The 23,719-nt window shown below is 37.0% G+C and overlaps 1 protein-coding gene across 8 annotated transcripts in view; it reads right to left on the bottom strand.

Annotated features, from left to right (window-relative positions):
- The window catches only part of RBBP8 (RB binding protein 8, endonuclease), a 386,439-nt gene that overhangs the window by 20,884 nt on the left and 341,836 nt on the right, over positions 1–23,719 (bottom strand). For all 8 annotated transcript variants that reach the window (XM_060613438.1, XM_060613433.3, XM_060613435.3 and 5 more), the window contains 6 exons: positions 13,517–13,692; positions 10,102–10,206; positions 6,004–6,101; positions 4,057–4,166; positions 1,645–2,533; positions 1,439–1,562 (listed from right to left, as the gene is read on the bottom strand). In XM_060613438.1, coding sequence (XP_060469421.1) covers positions 1,439–1,562; positions 1,645–2,533; positions 4,057–4,166; positions 6,004–6,101; positions 10,102–10,206; positions 13,517–13,692 — 1,502 coding nt within the window. The remainder of the gene's footprint in view (positions 1–1,438; positions 1,563–1,644; positions 2,534–4,056; positions 4,167–6,003; positions 6,102–10,101; positions 10,207–13,516; positions 13,693–23,719) is intronic.

Here is a 23,719-nt window from a genome sequence, read left to right as displayed (position 1 = left end):
GCTCGATCCCCCGACCCTGCGATCATGACCTGAGCTGAAATCAAGAGTTGGATGCTCAACCGAGTGAGCCACCCTGGCACCCCTCTCTGCCCATTTTTAAACTGAATTATTTGCTTTTTTTGGTGTTGAGCTGTGTGAGTTCTTCACACATTTTGCATATTAACTTAATGGGTAGTGTTCTTTCTGAGGTGATGAAAATGTTCTAAACTTAGACTACAATGACAGCTGCACAACTCTGTGAGGATATACGTAAATGAACTGTACACTTGAATGAGTGATTTTTGTATCAAAAATTGTTTTAAAAGTTAAAACTGTAACACTGTGTAGTTTTCAGTGCATGTGGGCATACATGATAACTACATAAAGCACAGCCACGGAACACAAAGTGGCAAAATTAACTTTAAGTAGATTGAGAAAGATTATGCAGGTATACTATAATCCCTAGAGCAACCATGAACAAAAAACCCAAAATCAAAAATGTAAAAGAAAATCAGAAGTGAGAATGAAAAAAGGTTTTTCATACAGAAACTGAAACTTTCTGAAAAAACAAAGCGTTTTAGTTGGAAGAACAACTAAAGAATGTGCTTCAAGAAAAAAAGAAAATAAACCCAGAATGAAGGAAACACTTTGCAAAGAAGAATAAAAGAAAAAATACTGCATATGAAGTACAGAAAAATTTCGTAGCCAAAAAACAAAAAAAGACTCCCTTAAAAACACAGCAAAATTATGAAAAAATTAACATACATATTAATTAAAAGCAAAGAAAAGATTTTCTAACAAGAAGCTTAAAAAACCCCACATTAATAGATATATACATATGGACAGGCTACCTATGGAGTGAGGAACAAAGTTTGGATGATGAAAATTCTACTTTATGTATTTTAAAATTCCATATAGTTTAAAATTCTTAAAGCTTTTGTAAAGAAAATAAATAACATGGAAGAGGTAAATCCACGAAATCGCATATAAAAGTAGGTATTAAAGACAATTACTCAATTCATTTTTTCAAAAAGCATGAGAGCAGGAAAATCATATGTAAAATGAAACCAATGAGAATCATCCCATAAACACAAATATGCAGGAAGAAATAACATTTTCTCCCAAACAATTCAATCTATCCAAAGAATGTATATACTATAACACTCAAAGTCATTACAAAAGAATGGAAATACTTTTTTTTTAAATTTTTTTTTAGTGTTTTTTAATTTATTTTTGAGAGAGAGACACAGAGCAGGAGCAGGGGAGGGGCACAGAGAGAGGGAGACATAGAATCTGAAGCAGGCTCCAGGCTCCGAGCTGTCAGCACAGAGTCCGATGCGGGGCTCAAACTCACAAACTGCGAGATCATGACCTGAGCCAAAGTCGGACACTTAACCGACTGAGCCATCCAGATGCCCCAATACTTTTTTTTTGAAAATACTATTTATAGTATACATACCTTGACTGTTTTGTACAGACTTTGTTTTAGCAACTCTACATGGATTTAACTGAAGAACAGATGTAAGTTCACATGCTCCATGGACTGACCTGCCTATTTTTACTGGCTCATGAGAATCAGCTCCCTAAAACAGGAAGAATTATTAGCATCTGGATAAAATCACAAACAACTCTTTTAATAAAAATACTTGAACATTTGACACTAACCTTCACATCATCAAAAAGATTGTCTGTCTCTAAACTTTCACGCGGACGTAGAGGGATTTTAAAGATGGGATTTTCTTCCTTGATTTGTAATGGTGTTTTATTATCTGGAGATGATTTACCCAAAGACTGGAGGACGCACGCCTGTAAACAGGGCTCCTCTGGGGAATCTCTGGTTAATATACAGCTCCCACTTAAGGTCTTTCGGCTTGAGGAAGAGCCCTTGGGAATGGGCTTCAGGGCCTCATAGAGAGTCACTTGCCTAAATCTGACTTTAGAGGTCTCACTTCCTTGGCTTTTCTCTTGACGCTGAATAGCTGAAAATCGATCAGACAGATCCAGAGGTTTATCCATCACATAGTCTCCATTCACGGAAGAATGACTATCCAGTAAAAAAGGAAAAGCATTTTCTTTATCAAAAGAGGCCTGAGGGTAGCTTCCTTCATCTTCACTTTCTTCCTCAATTTTCTTTCTTTTGGATGTTCTGCCTCCCAGTGATTTCAGTGGCACTGCATGTTTATCAGTGACAGCATCTTTAATGTGATCAAAACTATCCTGTTCACTTTTGGGTTCATTTATATTTTTATTTATAAGCATCTGTTTATTTGAAGATGACAGGCTAATGATCTTGTTCACTTCAGACCCAAGATTATGCTGTGTGAAAAGGGCATTATCTTCAGATTTTGAAGTTGTTTTTCCTAGTCTAGAATTAGAAGTGTTGTTGAAGGGTGCTGTTTTCAAAAGGTTTTTTTTCCCAGTCTCTAAGAGAGAAGGGGACAAACTTGTATTCAAACCTAAACTGCGTTTCACATTAGAGGTAGCTCCAAATACAGGAGATGATACCCGAGTAGTTAACTCTTCCTGAGGAGTCTTTGAATTAGAATCTGAAAACCTGAAAAAATAAAGAGTGGTAAAAAGAAATAGGGTAAAAGTTAAAAGACAAGCATATGAGAAAACTTACACTAATATAGAAAATAAGTAGTGAGGTCTTAGCCATGTATTAGACTCAAATAATTAACCAACATTTGAAATAGGGTAGAGTTGTCAGCTTCTCTTCATTTGGCTGACAAAAAGCTGAGGAAAATGATACAGTAAATTTATCTCACTACCTTGATATTCCTCTCCATAAATATTTTTCCTAGTAATTTAAGCAATTTCACTATATACGAAAATCATAGCTTAATAAATTCACTGGGGACCTAAATTCTTTTGTTGTTATGAAATCTTATAATAAGTAACTTCAAAAAATAAAAATCTTATACTACAGAATTGAATATAACTTAAGACCTAGCCTGCTTCTAGCAGAGGAGACAGTTATGGTAGTAGAAAGAGTATTAGGTTTCAGTTAGAAGATGTGGCATGGGTAAGAGCTCTGGCTCTAGTTATTAACAGCTATGTAGTATTAAATAAGACATTTAACCTCTGGGGAGCTGTGTTTTTGTTGACTAAAAATGGGAGTAATCAAAAACCTACTTTCATGAGTTACTTTGATGACAAATTAAATGTGATATATGTATCTAAAACCGAAAGCACCTTTTTTTAAAGTTGTCTTTCTTTCTTTCTTCTTTATCTCTCTCTCTTTATTTATTTAGGGGTGCCTGGGTGGCTTAGTCAGTTAAACATCCAACTCGATTTCAGCTCATTACCTTGTGGTTTGGGGGTTCAAGCCCTCCATCAGGCTTGGTGCTGATAGTGTGGAGCCTGCTTAGGATTCTTTCTCTCTCCCTCTCTCTTTACCTGCTTGCTCTCTCTTCCTCACTCTCTCAAAAATAAATAAATGAGAGAGAGAGAGAATGAGAGGAAGGGGCAGAGAGAGAGTGGGCGAGAGAGAGGATCTCAAGCAGGCTCCACACTGTGAGCGTGGAGCCAGATGAGGAGCTTGAACTCACGAACCATGAGATCATGACCTGAGCCTAAATCAAGAGTCCGATGCTCAACCAACTGACCTATGCAGCCCCTGTGCCCCACTGCTGAAAGCACTTTTAAAAAAGCAAAATACTACACAAATATAGATAAGATTAGTTAGTGGATGTTCTGAAATTAGTAAATATGAGACACAACACAATCTTGAAAATTCACCTAAGTTTATAAATGCATTTTATATAACATCCATATATAACATTTTTTTGGAAATACAGACACAGAAGGGATGACTGGATCTTTATAGAGGCAGAGTAACAAGGCTGGACTCTGAACTACTGCTTGATAGAAGTATAAAAAGACCCCCAAAATAATATTCCTCTCTCTACAGTAATGCAAAAAGCCCTCAATTGACCATGAACTGGGGAAAAATATTTTTAAGATAAAAATTAATACAATATGCTGACAGAGAGAAATCATTATATTATATGGAACTCAACTGTAATGAGATCTCGCCAATAGTCTGCAAGTTATTATTAAAGTGCCCCAAATTACCTTAAAGTATCTTCATTGTTTCTTACAGATTCCTCAAAAGATTGTTTCTTGTGATCTTCTAGACAATGATAGAGTTCATCACCAAGAGGGCTCGTGGGACCCTGAGATTCCTTCAAAAGTAAAATATAAAGTATATAAATACAATGGAAGATTATTCATTCTTAAAAAGGAATGAAATGTTGATACATTCTGCCATTTGGATGAACTTCAAAAACAGGCTAAGTGAAAGAAGCCAGACTCAAAACCCACATCATGCAAAATTCCATTCACATGAATTATCCAGAATAGCTAAATCCATAAGGACAAAAAGCAGCCTGGTGGTTGCCAGGGGTTGTGGGTAGTCGGGAATGAGGACTGAATGTTTAACAGGTAAAGGGTTTATTTTGGGGAAGATGAGAATTTTTTGGAACCAGAGATGTGGTAGTGTGTAGTAATACTGTGTAATACTGTGTAGTACTAAATGCCACTGAATTGTTATGCGCATTTCACAATAAAAAAAATATGAAGCACTTTTAAGTTTAGAGAGAGAAAAGCCCCAATATTTTACATAAGCACATTCTATTACTCACATGCAAAACTCCATAAACTCCAATTCCAAAAAACGTTATTTAGATGGGGGGAAAGGAATAAAGATAATTATTTACACTGACAGAAGATGAATTTAAAAGACTCCTTCAGAGAGCAGTGCTTCTCAAACTTTAACATGCATTCAAGTCAACTCGGGATCTTGTTAAAACACAAGTTCGCTTGCAGTTAGGTCTTGGGTGGGGTCTGAGATTCTCTATATCTAATAAAACTTTAAGGTGATACAGATGCTATTGGCCTGTGGATCATACCTCAAGAAACATGTCTTTAGAGATCAGCTCCCTTAATTTATCTGGTGCTTAAACTACTTATTTGTCAGATTTATGGGTAGGAAGAATTAGAAACCATTAAAACACATTTAAAGTTCAAAGGTTAAAAATTACCCATTACCACTTGAAGAGGGATTTAAAACTTAGAAAGAAAAAAATCTAAACATAATGAAAAATCAACTCAATTTTTATTTATTTTTTAATGTTTATTTATTTTTAAGAGAGAAAGAGTGCCAGCACGGAGAGGCAGAGAGGGAGGAAGACACAGAATCTAAAGCAGGCTCCAGGCTCTGAGCTGTCAGCCCAGAGTCTAACGTGGGGCTTGAACTCACGAACTGTGAAATCATGACCTGAGCTGAAGTCAGATGCTCAACTGACTGAGCCACCCAGGTGCCCCTCAATTCAATTTTTAAAACTTTAACAGCAAGACAATTTTGTAGGAGCACATATACATTTACTGACTAAAGCAAAGGAATACTATTTTAAAGTGGTATCAAAATAAAACTTAAATAAATAAAACTTAAAATTCTGCAATTTTAAGTTTTCTATTTTTAGGTACCAATTAAGAAACAAAGTGAATGTGTCTGATATAAAGAAGTACTAAAACAACAAAAATTAATTCATGGGATAAATTTCTGACCCAATCCCTAAGAATCAGATGGCACAGAATCAGATGAACCCGAAGAATTCAGCCTGTTTTCCAAATCAAACCCTAATTTAAAGGATATTGAAAAATCCCAATAAATTCTGAAACCAACCTTAAGGTTTAAGTCTTCAGTTAGATGGAACAGGATAGGGGTAGGTAGGATAGAGTAAACAGGAAAGGGTTGGCCAAACCCTCTATGCCATCATCACTTCCCTAAAATTTTGGCTCAACCCACAACCTATATGCCAAGAATTCTAAAGACCACAGATTTCTGGGACTGCTGGAGTAGAGACTATAAATAGGCCTTTCTAACCACATCAATTTTGTTCTAGGTCTTTATCTGATGACCCTGGGATAAAATAATTTTTCTTTTGCTTAATACTCTAAACACCAACACTAAAGGACACCAATTAATTCATATTTTCACCAAACTAAACAATTACTTACAGATTCTTCTTGAACACTAAGTCCAAGTGTTTCAGCAACAACTGTAGCCAAATTAAAAGATGACTTATCAGTAGGACAACGGTTTGTTCCATGTGTTTCTAAGTTAGGAAAAAAAAAACAAAACAAACCAATTATACAACTGTAGAAATGACATGTATTGAAAAATACAAAAAAGGAAAGTAAGAGGCTCAAAGAACCACTTTACAAGATAGCACTGAATAATTTTAAAATTCTGTGCAAAACATCTGTGCCAAAAAGTTCAAAATATCTATTACAAATGGCAATAAATTGCAGGTATCTAACATCTACATCTGCCAAACTTTTTCAGCTAAGATTTCCTACTTTTCCTAAATGGACTAAATGCAATGGGCAGATTATTTTTCTCATTGTCACTCAGAAAAAAAAAAAAAAAAACCCAAAAAATCATATATAATTGTGCTGGATTTCTTGTGCCCTAAGTTACAGCATGAATATAAAACCATATTTATAGTGCCTTTTATGACAATATACTTTGTAGAAGAGATTTTCAACTGCATTATTTTCAAGATTTAAGCTAAATACAGAAATCACCTGTGTTCAAGTATTTTACAAAGCTTTATATATGCAGAGTTTCAACCAGTCAACAAGTATTTATGGAGCACATACTATGTTCTAGGCATGTGTTAGGCACTTGATCAAAGGAAAAAAGGTTCTTGTCCTCAAGGAGCTTCAGGGCTTATACGGGTGAAACAGAAAGTAAAAAATAGAATCGCAATAAAATGTGATACACATTAAAGGAACATTAAAGGTGCATATAAGTGGTGATTTAAACATAAAGAAAGGATTCCTAAATCTGCCTTGGGACTATCAAGGAAAGATACACTAAGCGATGCCTAACCTGACCCTGGAAAGAAAGAGGAACTTGATAGGTCAAACGGGCTGGGGACAGAAAGAAGGATTCTAGGTACGTGTAAGGGCTCAGATATGTCAAACAAAATTGCATGTTTAGGGAACTATAGGTGTTTTAATTGCTGGGAATCAAAATGCAAAAGCTATAACAGTAGTAGGATATGAGCCCAGACAGGTCAGTGAGGGATTTCTCTCTCTCCCACAGGGGTGTGGAGAGGTGAAGAGTGGAATCTATATTGGATTCAACTAGAGGGAATGGGAGATAATACAGAAGAGCTACTGAACACAGACTACTTTTTCAGCTTTGAAGAGAAGCTGTAGCTAAGAATGGAGACAATTAAGAGAGGTGTTATTTTTATTCATATTTAGTCATTTATTAAAAAAAATTAAGTTTATTTATTTACTTGGCAGAGAAAGAGATAGTGTGAATGGGGGAGGGGAAGAGGTAGAGGGAGAGAGAGAGAGATAGAGGGACAGAGAGAATCCCAAGCTGGATCTGCACAGTCAGCACGGAGCCCAAGGCAGGGCCCAAACTCACAAAACCATGAGATCATGACCTGAGCCAAAACCAAGGTTGGATGCTTAACTGACTGAGCCACCCAGCCGCCCCAACAGGGGTTATTTTTAAAAGATGGAAGATAACATGTGCATATTTTGAAAAGAACGAACTTGCAGAGAAGCTGAAGATTTAAGAGGGCAACGGAGGGAGCAAAATCCTGGCAGCAGCAGAGGAGAATGTGCCCCAGAGTGCAGACAAGCAAGGATCTACCACTCAGTGTTACATCCTCAGGACCCTTTGCTAGACAGTCTGTCCTCCTCTCACACACACACTAATATGAAATGATTTCTTAGCTTTTAGAGTATAAGTTTTGTACTCATACCAAATGAGTAAGTGATTAACCTTGACCAACCCTTCCAACTGGCATCTGGATCCCATCTCCCCTTACCTTTTCACAGATGTAGTAACAGTTTCCTCTTTCCTTAGAATGACTCATTTCTTTCTCTTTACTTGATCTTTCCATCAGCATAAAAATATGCTGCATATGCTGTACTATCCCATCTTCTAACATCCTAGCTTGGCCCATTTTCTCTCTAGCTACTGTCCCATTTTCCCCTCCCCTTTACCACAAAACATCTTGAAGGACTTGTTTACAAGTGCTCTCTGCTTTCTCTGCTCGCTTCTCTTGAGCATGCAACAGTCTAGAGGAATACCATTACACTTTAACAGTTCACGTTAACACTCAGAAGATCTGCATGTGACCAAATCCAATAGTGAATTTTCAGTCTTCATCTTGCCTGACCTATTAGCACAGTCTGCCAGTTGACCACTCCTTTCTCTCTCCACTTGGCTCAAAGGACACTACTTTATCTCAGTTCTTCTATCTCCCTGGCAGCTCCTTCTCTGGTTACTTACTTTGTTGGTTCCTCCTCATTTTCACAACCTCTAAATCACCATCTAGACAGTTGTAATATTGCCTCTAAAGAGGTGAAAAATGGTTATTTGAAGGCAAAATAATCTTTTTATACATAAAGCACTTACATACATACACTCATACAGTGTATCTGCAGTACTGAAATTTCATGGAAAAATAATTAGGGGAAAAAACATCTTAAAAGTTTAGTGTGGGGGTGGGAAAAACAGTTCAGAATCACTACTTAAATTTTTAAAAAATGTTTATTTGAGAGAGAGAGACACAGTGTGAGCGAGTGCAGAGTAGGGGCAGAGAGAGAGAGAGAGAGAGAGAGAGAGAGAGAGAGAGAGGAAGAGTGAGAATCCCAAGCAAGTTCCACGCCGTCAGTGTAGAGCTCGACACAGGGCTTGATCTCACCAACCGCAAGATCATGACCTGAGGCAAAATCAAGAGTTGGACGCCTAACCTACTGAGCCATCCAGGCACCCCTTATTTTATTTTTTCTATCTAGGCTCCACACCCAGCATGGAGCCCAACATAGGGTTCAAACTCATGACCCTGAGATCAAGACCTGAGCTGAGATCAAGAATTGGACACGTAACTGAATAAGTCACCTAGGTGCCCCTGAGAACCACTACCTTACATAATGAAGCACCCCAGAGCTTAGTACTTGAACTTCTTCTCTTCCCTATCTACATTCACTTGCTTGGTAATCTCATCCACCTACATGCTAACAATTTCCTTTCATATCTCCATCTTAGACCTTTCTAAACTCAGATCTAACTACTCATCCAAAGTCTTACCTGAATGACTCTCCAGTATCTCAGAATATTCTCAAAACCAAACTTCTGATTTCTAACCACCCCTATCCCCACCTTTATTCTTCTTTTTTTTAATTTTTAAATATATTTTTTTTTGACAGAGTGAGAGACAGAGCACGAGTGGGGGAGGGGCAGAGAGAGAGGGAGACACAGAATCCGAAACAGGCTCAAGGTTCCGAGCTGTCAGCACAGAGCCCGATGCGGGATTGAACTAATGGACAGGGAGATCATGACTTGAGCCGAAGTTGGATGCTCAACCAACTGAGCCACCCAGGCACCCCTCTCACCTCTATTCTTGAACCTGATACTCCTAGTCTCTTTCCTCTTAATAAACAGCAGCTCTAAAGAACAGAGTTGCCCAAACCAATCTCCCCTTCACTCACACTGTTCTGCCCTAGTCATGAAGGCTTCCTTACCATTCTTCACAAAGAACCAAATAGCATGCTCATCTGAAGGCCTACGAGCTCTGACTTCTCTACCTGGGATGCTCTTTCCCCCTATGTCCATATGACTTCTTTGCTTCCGTAAATCTCTCCTCAAGCGTCAATTTTTAAAGTGAGGCTTTCTAGTCTCTTTTCTGACCCAGCTTCAGAACACTTGCTTCTACCTAATATGTATTCATTTTCTTTCTCCCTCAACTAGATTACAACCTCTACGAAGTTAAGGGCTTTGTTTTCTTCAGTACCTGGTATACAGTAGGTACTCAAGTATTTGTTGAATGAATGAATAAACCACAGTAAAGCCTGTTTACTTAAAATTATTAGCAATTTGTATTAACATGGCTAGGGATATTAATATGACTACAGATATTAATATGAATAATGGGACATTATTTTCCAATATGAAAAAGATTACTACACAACCAACAATACAAACAAAATCATATGGAAAATATTGTGTAATTCAGACTTCTGGCCACTCTTCCTTACCAGTAACCACAAATTTTAAACTTACGAAGTAAATCTCAATATGCTTACTAGACACTGGGGATTGACTCTGATCACAAGTGTCAGCCACCAGAATTTCACTTTCATTAGGTTTATTCTGTGGATGAATTGAAGACTTTGGAAGTTTTCTGAGTTCTAAGGGGAAAAAAAGAAATTACATATAAACAAACAATTATGATACAAAATATTATTTTGATAAGCCAATACAAACCTGTCCTTAAGTGCATTAGAAGTCTTATTTTATTGATTCTAATAAAAAGTTCATTCCTTTGGTATCACTAAGAAACAAAGCTGGAAATTAGGACAGAGAGAGGGACGAGAACAGATAAGCTTCTTCTGACCTAAGTTTCCTAGAGTTGTAATGTTTTAATGCATCTTTTCCTTATGTATTTGTTGCAAATCAGTCATTCATTTAAAATGAATACTGCATCATATACCTCTGCAATCTTTTTTAGAGCTTTTATTTTCTGGAAGGAAATCCTGAAACATGCTTTTTTAGAAAGCATTCCAATATTTAAGGATTTAATTCAAAGAAAACCAAAAGAAGCACAAAGTAAAGGGAAATAGACTTATTAATTATAACTAGAAAATAATATTATAACACACTATAAACTTTAAAATAAGCAAGGATGAGGGGCCACCTGTGTGGCTCAGTTGGTTAAACGTCTGACTCTTGATTTCCATTAAGGTCATGATCTCATGGTTTGTGACTGTGAGCCTGGTATTGGGCTCTGCACCCACAGTGCAGAGTCTGCTTGAGATTCTCTTTCTCTCTCCCTCTCACTCTGTCCCTCCTCCACTCTCTCTCTCAAAATAAATAAATAAACTTGAAAAAAAAAAAAAAAAAAGCAAGGGTGTGGGAATGCAAGCTGGTGCAGCCACTCTGGAAAACAGTATGGAGGTTCCTCAAAAAACTAAAAATAGAACTACCCTACGACCCAGCAATTGCACTACTAGGCATTTATCCACAGGATACAGGTGTGCTGTTTCAAAGGGACACATGCACCCTCATGTTTATAGCAGCACTATCAACAATAGCCAAAGTATGCAAAGAGCCTAAATGTCCATCGATGGATGAATGGATACAGAAGATGTGGTGTGTGTATACACACACACACACACAACGGAGTATTACTCGGCAATCAAAAAGAATGAAATCTTGCCATTTACAACTACGTGAATGGAACTGGAGGGTATTATGCTAAGTGAAATTAGTCAGAGAAAGACAAAAATCGTATGACTTCACTCATATGAGGACTTTAAGAGATAAAACAGATGAACATAAGGGAAGGGAAACAAAAATAATAAAAAACAGGGAGGGGGACAAAACAGACAAATATGGAGAACAAACAGAGGGTTACTGGAGGGGTTGTGGGAGGGAGGATGGGCTAAATGGGTAAGGGGCACTAAGGAATCTACTCCTGAAATCATTGTTTCACTATATGCTAACTAATTTGGATATAAATTTTAAAAAATAAAATATAAAATTAAAAAAAAATAAGCAAGGGTGCCAACTAGTCATTAAATCAGTTTTAAAATAATTTGCATGGCTCAAAATGGTTATATTTATACATATATATACACACACATATATTTTAATTTTACTGACTGATGTCACTTTATTTAAATAAATAAGTTTAAAATTAAATTTTAAATAAAACAATTTTGTTTTTAATTTAAAGAGAGAGGGAGAGTGCAGAAGCCAGGGAGAGGGAGAGACAGAGAGAGACAGAGAATCTCAAGCAAGCTCCATGCTCAGTGTGAGATCACTACCCACGCCGAAATCAAGAGCTGGATTCTCAACTGAATGAGCCACCCAGGCACCCTGATCTTATATTTTAAAACCAAAATTTCAGATCCCAAGTAAAAATGATTAGAGCAAGATTAAAAAAGACAAATTAAGTTTTAAAATAGTTACAGGTTGTTCTCATATGACAAAGAAATAAACCAGAAGCAATCATACAAGATATAAAACAAGACTTTCCTAATAAAGAAAATTATGATGATTTTTCTAGGTATTCTTACAGATGGATTTAAACATGATCTAAATTATAAATGCTTACCTACAGTGATTCTGTCTGATAGACTAAAAGGCGACTGAATGTTCATTTACTTAAATGTTTATTTTGAGAGAGAGAGAGAGAGAGAGAGAGAGAGAGCGCGGGAGCATGAGCGGAGGGGCAGACAGAGTGAATCTCAAGCAAGCTCCATGCAGTCAGTGCAGAACCTGACGTGGGTCTTGATCTCATGAACCGTGAAATCATGACCTGAGCCGAAATCCAGAGTTAGACACTTAACCAACTCAGTCACCCAGGCACCCCTGAATGTTCATTTTAGATCCAAGACCTTATTTTTTACTTTAGTTCCTAATTACATGTAAGATTTTTAACAGTTCTTTTGTCTTCCACTAGATGGTGATGAAAGCTCATATAAAATGGGGAAAAAAAGGTGTCAATTTTCCAATATCAAAGAATAAGATCTACTTATTATTTTAAAGGCATAGCTACTGTAAACAGTTTATTTTGAATTATGAAAACATCTCCAGAAGTATGTACACCACTTCCCTCCAAATGCTTTCCTTGTTATAAACAATTAGGGTTAAAAATAAAAGTCTTTGCCATTTACTCCAGATCAACATTAAAAGAAATAATCACTGCATCGTATCACATGATAAATTTCAGGGCTACACGCAAAGGTAGTTCCCAAGTATTTAACAGAAATGGTAAATGGGCCTGGAATTAGAAATATGCCACTGATAAGCCATAAAGTTTATACTTTATAGAGCCATTTCTTGGTCACCATCAATCGCTACAAATTATAACAAAAATAGCCAGTTAAAACTACTGGTGGGAGTAGCTATACTTAACGCATGGGAAGTACAAAAGTTTATAGCCAAGAGGATCTTTATTTGAATTCTGATTCATCTACTTACTTGACAGGTGACCCTGAGTGAATTATTTAACCCCTCCAAAGAGTGTACCTTTCCTCATTATAAAATGAAGATGTTGACAGCTCCCTTCCAAGCTTGTCATAAGAATTAAAATCTAGTAATAATGCATTCAAATCGCTCAGTGTATTATTACCTGGCACACAGGTGAAAATTAATGTTAAATTCCTTTCCCCTTTCCTTCTAATCCCACTCAGATATATATACCCAGGAATATTTTTTAAATAAAAGGAAAAAAGAAAAAAAAAACATGTACCACATTTATAAAATGCTGGATGTTTACATATTCAGATAAGCAATGAAGGCCTGTACATAATCTAGACAGAAAATGCCTTCCCAGTCACTTCACTAACGGAAGTTAAACTTACAGTTGTAATAGAAGCTCCCTGACTGATGACTATCTTCCTTCCACTAGATGGAATAACAGAAAAACGCACCATACAAAAGAATACTTTTTCATATGAAACCAGATAACTAAAATGAAACTCCAGTCCTTACCGTTTGTACACACAGACTGCTCCAGCTCAGTGTGTGCGTGTTCTATGTATCGGACATGGAGGTTCTCCTTTCTTCGTAGCCGGTTAATGCCAGAAAAGGAAAAGGCTGTTATTGGTGAATCTGGAATAACATTTTCCTCAGATTCAAGATCAGCTGCTTGATGCTGTTGATCATTCCTAGAGGAAAATAATGGCAAATGGAAAAAAAAAAAAATTAATTCAACAAATATTTACTAAAACATCTCTACCTAGTATGGAGCTACAAAAGAACATAGGTATAAAGCTATGAGAGACGCAATTCCTTGCATTTAATGTTCCAAATCTAAATATAAGGATTAGAGAAGTACTCAAATGATTAGAGTACCAATTGGGGAATATTATTGTGAGAAGTGAAGTACAAAGTGTAGTTGGTGGTACCTTGAGGTAAAATTAAAAGAATCTCAAATGGCAGAGAAAATGAGCAGAGGATCCACACATCTGAGTAAAGGCACGCAATACTGTGTACTTGGTGTTAGAGGAGGGCAAGCTGAAACTACATGAAAAAGAGCCTTGATTAAGTGCGTGCATAATTTAGAAAGCAAGAGGAAAAGAAAACTGATGAAGGTTTCACAGCATGGAAGTAACATGACAATGTAGCAGCAAGACTGCAACACTGACTGGAACAGAAAGAAAGAAGGCAAGGAATCAATTAGGCAGTGGCTATAATGGTCCAGGCAAGAGTTTCTGTGGGTTTGAACTAGAATGTTGAGAATAGCTATGGAAAGGAAGGGACCAGTATTAAACACTGGCAGAATTAACATGACTTGGCAAGTGACAAATAAGGGATGAATAATACTAACACTGATAATATTATTGTTGGAGGTTTATACTGTTGGGTACTGTTCAAAGTGCTACGTGCATCAGTTTAATTATCACAATTGTAGGAACTATTAATAGTACTCTCATTTTACAAACGAGAAAGTTAAATCACTTACTAAAATAGTAAGGAGCAGAAGCAGGATCTAAATCCCAGCAGCCAGATTCCCAGGACAGTACGGATAAACATTCAATATGTTATCCTTAGTACAGACTATGAGATGAATGACTGATCACAAGTAGGATTCAAACTTTGAGTTTCTACTGCTACTTCTGTCCAGGCCCCCTTAGAGTCTACTCTCAACACATCAGTCAGAAAAGTCATATTAATACTTAGTCATATCATGTCACTCCTGATTAAAACCTGCCATATCTCCCCATTTCACTGGAAACACAAGCCAAAGCCCTATAAATGATTCACAAGGTCCTACATGATCTCTTTGTCTCCCTCCCCTACTACCTGGGATCTCTTTATACTATACTCCAATCACCCTCACTTCCTCAAGGTTCCTAAACATACCCAACTTGAGTTCTTTCTCTAGCTCTTCCTTCTGCTTGGAATGCTCATCCCTAGACATCACTTACTTAGTGATCTCATTTCCTTCAAGTCTTTGCTGAAGTTTTACTTTCTCATCAGTGCCTATCTTAAACATGCTATTTAAAACTGTACCCTCTTGGGACTCCTGAGTGGCTCAGTCAGTTAATTTTCCGACTCTTGGTTTCAGCTCAGGAGGAGTTCATGATCTCACAGTTCTTCAGAACGAGCCCTGCATTGGGCTCAGTGCAGAGCCTGCTTGGGAATCCTCTCTCCCCCTCCCCCACTCATGCTATCTTTCTCTCTGTGTCTCTCTCAAAAAAAAAAGTGGGGGGGTCTTAAAAAAAATTGTAACCTCCTTCCCATACCTTAGGTACTCCTGTTGCTTGTTATTTTGCTATTTGCTTTCTCCATGGTATTTATGGCTTTTGAATATAGTATATAATTGACTTGTCTATTGCTCACCTGCCAGAATGTAAGCTCTAAGAGGATAAAGAATCTTTGGTTCATTGTTACATCAAGTGAACATGAGTAGGCACTTGGTATGTGCTCAGTAAATATCTGTTGAATGAAGGAATATGAGAGATCCCCAGATTTCATTAGAAAAATAAATTTGTGTTGATTCAGGCATATGTTTTTGCCCAACTCAATTCAGGACCAATGGTACCTAAAGACTGGGTTTGGACTGAATTGTGGTTATTGAGTAAATAATTAATTTTTACTCAATTGAGTTTCCCATTACTGACTTTATTGACCAATTCTTACCAGTTAGTCAGGCATTTAGGCTTTATGTGACAAAACCAGTCTGTCTATTATACTCATTATCAATTTGTAGTACTATTTCCAAACAAAAAGTAATGAACATCTTATAACTATGACCAACAGAGATTAAAAAAAAAATTACAAGATTAATTACTCTTAACACAGATTTGTATCTTAATTTCCTGGGTAACACCAGTATTACTTGTGGTCTGTAATCCTATATTCTATACTGAGGAAAATCTTTAGAGCTAATATCTAATTTTTAACTGTCTTATTCTGGAAAAACAGAGTAAATTAAGGTCATATGAGAAAGACTTATAAATTAATGGAGTGTGAAACCTACCCAACCTTGCTTTAACTAATCACGTCAGAGGCTATCCACCTATTAGTCATGAAAATTCAACCTGGAACATGAATGAGTCACAAGAAACTGATTTCCTGGAACAGTCAATCTATAAGTAGCTGGGATCACAAAAGGAAAACAAAAACAAAACCCCAAAAAACCTAGATCTAATTAGAGGTGCAAACTAAGTAAACAAGTGCTGGCTTTATCCTCTTTTGCCATAAAAGGGGGGAAAAAAACCCAAATAACTTCCATGTATTAACAAAGTTTCTTCTTTAAAGCATTATATCTCACTCAGATTTTCTGAGAAATGTTAAAAAGTTCATGCCACAGCTTTAGTTAATTATATACACTGGTCATCTTTCTTCTTTCACTTTTCTAACAGCCCAAGAGTAAATTTTTGATTGTCTGTTTTATTTGTTGGCCTCCCTCCCTCCCTTGAATTCCTGTCACAACAACTTTAGTTGTTCTTTTTTTCTAAAGACCTATAAAAGTACAGAGTCTCCCTCTGTAAAGAGTCTACACAAGTTTTTAACATTCAGCTTTTTTCCTCTGAAGAACTTACAGTGAGTTAAAATATAATTTAAACTTAATGGAATAGTTATAGCCATTAAGTTCACTTAAACATTTTGGTTTTCAAAAAAAGGAAAAAGGTCTGTACGCTATAAACTATTGAGTCCAATATCTGGATCTTTTGGAAATAGTATAAGTTTATAATATGAATAATTCAAGTAAGACTAATTTTAGGGGCGCCTGGGTGGCTTAGTCAGTTGAGCATCCGACTTCGGCTCAGGTCATGATCTCACGGCTTGTGAGTTTGAGCCCCGTGTTGGGCTGTGTGCAGACAGCTCAGAGCCTAGAGCCTGCTTTGGATTCTGTTTCCCTGTCACTCTGCCCCTTCCCCACTCATTCTCTCTCTCAAGAATAAACATTAAAAAATTGAAAGACTAATTTTCAAAAGTAGAGCTATTAAACCAGTTGTATTTAGGACCTGCTTAATTGAACATCTAGCTTCCTCAGGAAGGCATGTGACAGTGACTCTCTTGATACCATCTCATGAAGAGTGATAATGAAGGAAACGCCTCAGGGCCCCATCCTCAGGCAGATTTTATTTAACATTTTTTAAACGATACTTAATGGAATATTCACATTTGTAGAAGACATAAAGCAGAGAATGAAAGCTAACCTAACAGATGGCAGGAAAAAAATCAACACATGAAAAACCCCCAAAGGTTGGAATAATGGGCCAAATCTAACAAAATAAAATAGAGCAGGAGAAATGTGAGATTATAAACTTCAATGAACTGAATCAGAAGAGAGAGAATCCAGGCTCTGCCACCTACACAGGTAGATAACCTTCTGAGGCTGTTTTAGCACAAAATTATAGAAAGAGTATACAGTCTCTGAAGTGAGGTACACCTGGGTTCAAATGCTAGGTCTGACACAACTCACACTGGGTAAATCAGTTAACCTTTCTGAGCCTTAGTACCTTATCTATAAAGTATGGTACTGTACTCTCCTGCTTCCTTTTTGTAGGAAGGCTGTGAAAAGGAAGCAATATATGTAAAGTCATAATCCAATGCCCAAATAATAGTATTTAATCAATAGTGCTCTTCTATTTATTTTTTAAAGATTCGAAAAAAAAGTTTATTTGTGCATTATATGCCAACAAATTGGGCAATCTGTAAAAAATGGGATAAATTCCTAGAAACATATAAACTAACAAAACTGAAACAGGAAGAAATAGGAAATTTGAACAGACCCATAACCAGTAAAGAAACTGAATCAGTTTATCAAAAATCTCCCAACAAAGAGTCCAGGGCTGGATGGCTTCCCAGGGGAATTCTACCAAACATTTAAAGAAGAGATAATACCTATTCTTTTGAAGCTTTTGCAAAAAAAATAGAAATGGAAGGAAAACTTCTAAACTCATTCTATGAGGCCAGCATTACCTTGATTCCAAAACCAGACAAAGACCCCACTAAAAAGAAATACAGACCAATTTCCGTGATGAACATGGATGCAAAAATTCTCAACAAGATACTAGCAAACTGGATCCAACAATACATTAAAAGAATTATTCACCACAATCAAGTGGGATTTTTTCCTGGGCTGCAGGGCTGGTTCAATATCTGCAAATCTATCAATGTGATACATCACATTAATAAAAGAAAGGATAAGAACCACATGATCTTCTCAATAGATGCAGAAAAAGCATTTGACAAAACATAGCATCCTTTCTTGATAAAAACCCTCAAGAAGGTAGGGATAGAAAGAACATACCTTAATGTCATAAAAGCCATATACGAAAGACCCACAGCTAATATCATCCTCAATGGGGAAAAACTTGGAGCCTTTCCCCCTGAGATCAGGAACACAACAGGGATGTCCACTCTCAACACTGTTGTTGAACATAGTGTTGGGTGTCCTAGCCGAAGCAATCAGACAAGAAAAAGAAATAAAAGGCATCCAAATTGGCAAGGAAGAAGTAAAACTTTTACTCTTTGCAGATGACATGATACTCTATGTGGAATACCTGAAACACTCCATCAAAAAACTGCTAGAACTGATACATGAATTCAGCAAAGTATAAAAACCAATGTCATAAAACTAATGACAGAAATCAAATGCATTTCTATACACTAATAATGAAGCAGCCGAAAGAGAAATCAAGGAATCTATCCCATTTAAAATTGCACCAAAACCCATAAAATATCTAGGAATAAACCTAACCAAAGAGGTAAAAGATCTGTACACTGAAAACTATAGAAAGGTTATGAAAGAAACTGAAGAGGACACAAAGAAATGGAAAAACATTCCATGCTCATGGATTGGAAGAATAAATATTGTTAAAATGATGATACTACCCAAAGCAATCTATACATTCAATGTAATCTCTATCAAAGTAACACAAGCAGGGGCACCTGGGTGGCTCAGTCATTTGGGCACCCGACTTCAGCTCAGGTCATAATCTCACAGTTCATGAGTTCCAGCTCCTCATCAGGCTCTACAACTGCTGGTGTGGAGCCTGCTTGGGATTCTTGTTCTCTCTCCTTCTTGCTCTGCCCCTTCCCCACTTGTTCTCTCTCTCTCTCAAAATAAGTAAAATTTTAAAAATAATAAAAAAAAATCACCAGCATTCTTCACAGAGCCAGAAGAAACAATTCTAACACTTGTATGGAACCAGAGAAGACTCCAAATAGCCAAAGCAATCTTGAAAAAGAAATCCAAAGCTGGAAGCATCACAATTCTGGGCTTCAAGCTATTTTACAAGGCTGTAATCATCAAGACAGTATGGTACTGGCAAGAAACAGACACAAAGATCAATGCAACAGAATAGAGAACCCAGAAATGGACCCATAAATATATGGCCAACTAATCTTCAGCAAAGCAGGAACGAATATCCAATGGAAAAAAGACAGTTTAGCAAATGGTGTTGGGAAAACTGGACAGTGACATGCAAAAGAATGAACCTGGACCACTTTCTTACACCATACACAAAAATAAACTCAAAACGGATGAAAGACCTACATATAAGACAGAGAACCATAAAAATCCTAGAGGAGAAAACAGGCAACAACCTCTTTGACCTCAGCTTCAGCAACTTCTCACTGGACATGTCTGAGAAAGGGAAGGGAAGGGAGGCAAGGGAAACATGTCTGGAGGCATATCTGGAGGCAAGGGAAACAGAAGCAAAAAAATGAACTGCTGTGACCTCATCAAGATAATAAACTTCTGCACAGTGAAGGAAACAATAAAACTAAAAGGCAACTGACGGAATGGGAGAAGGTATTTGCAAATGACATATCAGATAAAGGGTTAGTATCCAAAATCTATAAAAACCTTATCAAACTCAACACCAAAAAACAAATAATCCAGTGAGGAAATGGGCAGAAGATGTGAACAGACACTTTTCCAAAGAAGACATCCGGATGGCCAACTGACACATGAAAAGATGCTCACCATCACTCATCATCAGGGAATACAAATCAAAACCATAGTGAGATACCACCTCACACCTGTCAGAATGGCTAACAGCAACAACTCAGGCAACAACAGATGTTGGCGAGGATGCAGAGAGAGAGGATCTCTTTTGCACTGCTGCTGGGAATGCAGACTGGTGCAGCCACTCGAAAACAGTATGGAGGTTCCTCAAAAAATTAAAAACAGAACTTCACTACGACCCAGCAATTGCACCACTAGGTATTTATCCAAGGCATACAGGTATGATGTTTTGAAGGGGCACATGTACCCCAATGTTTATAGCAGCGCTATCAACGATAGTCAAAGTATGGAAAGAGCCCAAACGTCCATCGATGGATGAATGGATAAAGAAGATGTGGTATATATATACAATGGAGTATCCTATGACCCAGCAATTACACTACCAGGTATTTATTCAAAGGATATAAAAATGCTGAATTGAAAGGGCATATGCCCCCAATGTTTACATATGCATTATCAACAATAGCCCAATTATGGAAAGAGCCCAAATGTCCATCAACTGACAAATGGATAAGGAAGATGTGGTGTGTATGTGTGTGTGTGTGTGTGTGTGTGTGTGCGCGCACACATACACACACAATGGAATATTACTTGGCAATCAAAAAGAATGAAATCTTGCCACTTGCAACAACGTCGATGAAACTGGAATGTATTATGCTAACCAAAGTAAGTCAGAGAAAGATAAGTATCATATGATTTCACTCATATGTGGAATTTAAGAAACATAATAGACAAACATAGGGGAGGGAAGGGAAAATAAGATAAAAACAGAGAGGCAAGTCATAAGAGACTCTTAAATGCAGAGAGCAATTGAGGGTTGCTAGAGGGGTGTTGGGTGGGGAATGGACTAAATGGGTAATGGGCATTAAGGAGGGCACTTGCTGGGATGAGCACTGGTGTTGTACGTAAGTGATGAATCACCAAATTCTATTCCTAAAACCATTATTACACTATGTGTTAACTAACCTGGATTGAAATAAAATTAAAAAATAAAAATAAAATAAAACTAAGTTTATTTATGTGACAGAGAGAGAGAGAGAGAGAGAGAGAGCAAGCATGAGCAGAGGAGAAGCAGAGAGATTGGGAGAAAGAGGATCCCAAGCAGGCCCCGTGCGGTCAGCACAGAGCCCAATGCAGGGCTTGAACTCATAAACCATGAGATCATGACCTAAGCTGAAACCAAAAGTCGGTTAAGCATCCAACTCTTGATTTTGGTTCAGATCATGATTTCGAGGTTTGTGGGTTTGAGCCCTACAATGGATTCTGCATTGTCAGTGCAGAGCCTGCTTGAGATTCTCTCTCTCTTTCCCTCTCTGCTCCTCCCCCACTCACATGTGCACATACTCTCTCTCTCTCTCTCAAAATCAATAAATAAACTTAAAAAAAAAAAAAAAAAGGAAAGATTTAAAAAATTAAAAAATAGGGGCACCTGGGTGGCTCAGTCGGTTAAGCATACGATTTCAGCTCAGGTCATGATCTCACAATTTGTGGGTTCAAGCCCTGCATCGGGCTCTGTGCTGACAGCTTAGAGCCTGGAGCCTGCTTCAGACTCTGTGTCTCCTTCTCAACCTAATATGAAGCCATGACTCTGAAGTCCTGTATGTTTATCAAAAACAACACGTCTAGGGGTGCCTGGGTGGCTCAGTCGGTTGAGCGTCCGACTTCGGCTCAGGTCATGATCTCGCGGTCTGTGAGTTCGAACCCCGCGTCGGGCTCTGTGCTGACAGCTCAGAGCCTGGAACTGCTTCGGATTCTGCGTCTCCCTCTCTCTCTGCCCCTCCCCTGTTCATGCTCTGTCTCTCTCTGTATCAAAAATAAATAAACGTTAAAAAAATTAAAACAACAACAACAACAACACGTCTACAATTAGATAGGGAAGACTTTGACTTAATGGTTCTAGTTGGCAGTAAACCCAATAAAGAACATCCAGGACTATTCACGTGTTTTGACCACATTAATTAATGTAACTAAAAAGACACAGAAAAATGGTGAGGGTAGTATTGCCCTATTGGTCATACAACACCTAGAATACTGAATTCTTAATTAAGATATTGACAAACTAAAACATTAAAAAGAAATGGTACTTTGAAGTTGTGAAGTAATGACGCCTGAGTTAATGAACAGAGGATATTTACCTAAAGAAAAAACTCAGGAGGGCCCTGACAGTTCTCTTCATGAATGCAAAATAGAAAAGGGGGTAAAAGTTGTTCCAGATGCTCCCAGAAGGCAAAATTAGAATCAACAAATAACCTGTAAGTAGATTTATTTCTACACAAACTTAGAAAGAACTTCCTAAAACCTCACTAAAATTAAACAGGCTTGAGAGATTAAGCTTATGGTAGAGGTGTTCAAACGATGGCTATTTGTTAAAGAAGTTACATAAGGAATTCAATTTAGAAAAGTGTTGAATGAAATGAATCCTACAGTCCTTTAAGTGTATAGACTCCTTTGACCTTCACTGATTCAGCATATCCACTTCTCAAAACAAAAAGAACCATGACCTCAACATTTAGTTTAAGTATTTGTTGTTGGTGACTGGTAGTGTTGACTATATGCATATATATATATATATATACACACACACACACACACACACACACACACACACACACACACAATTAACTTTATAACAGCAAATTTTTCCTGACTAATTTCTTACTACAGTGTCACTAAATAACTGTCCTACCATATAAGATATCTGTAACATCAAAACCAGCTTAGGTGAGTCAGGTTTTACTTCATTTAACAAGCAGAATATAAGTCAAACATTTTTTCTAAAGTTCAGATGTATTTCAGGCACTAACAGCATAAGGTTACAGTGGTTTAGGTAGTCAAAGAAAATACTTGCTATTTTTTTAAACTGTCAAGCAAAAGTAAATTTAAGGACAGCAAGCTACTTTGAAAATAAGGTGACTAATGAGAACAACTATCTTAAATTTCAGAACTGAAAGACATACTAGATAACAACCCCCTTCACTGATCTGATTAAGCCATGTCCGAAATAAAACATGCATACCTTGAAGTTCATCTCTATGCTTAACCTTTACTATAATTTCAAACTTTAGCTTTTATTTTTCTAAGATGCCAATGAGCTTCAACAGACAAATTTGTGACTTTCAGAATACTAAAAATAATTCTGAGTGAATCTGAATTTGTATTTCACGAGGTAAATGACATTATCTAATTTCAATTCACTTTATACACCTTGGTTTTGGAGGCATTCACTCTTTAATTCTGTATTAACCTCTATATGTTCATTGTCTTGTTTATCTTTGGTATTCATAAATATCAAGGCTGAGGTGTTCAAAATACCATAAGCTACCTGTAAATCACTTCACAGAACATTAATTAATTTAAGTCAACCATCACTTATCTGAAATCTTTGGAACCAGATGTGATTTGGAATTCAGACTTTTTTTATCATGAAGGGTAATACAGAGCATATACAGCTTATTATGTAATACCTCCAGTGGCACCTGAGGCATCATTCTGTAGTCAAACACACTGATATTTTCATAGCAAAGCATAGGAATGTTCAAATGAAGTGGGATAAATAAGGACTATAAATAGCATTCTGTGAATTAAGGTGAGGTTAAATTGTGAATAACATCCAAAAAAAAACTTTTGAATTTTAGAATTTGAGTTTTAGAATCATGTATAAAAGATTGTGGATGTGTGTTCTAGCCTCAACATGCATGAGTAAA

This window comes from Panthera onca, chromosome D3, assembly GCF_046562875.1.
Source record: "Panthera onca isolate mPanOnc1 chromosome D3, mPanOnc1 haplotype 2, whole genome shotgun sequence".
NCBI classification, from domain to species: domain Eukaryota; kingdom Metazoa; phylum Chordata; class Mammalia; order Carnivora; family Felidae; genus Panthera; species Panthera onca.
The sequence above is the reverse complement of the archived record's forward strand: the minus strand, read 5'-3'. Positions and strand labels throughout refer to the sequence as shown.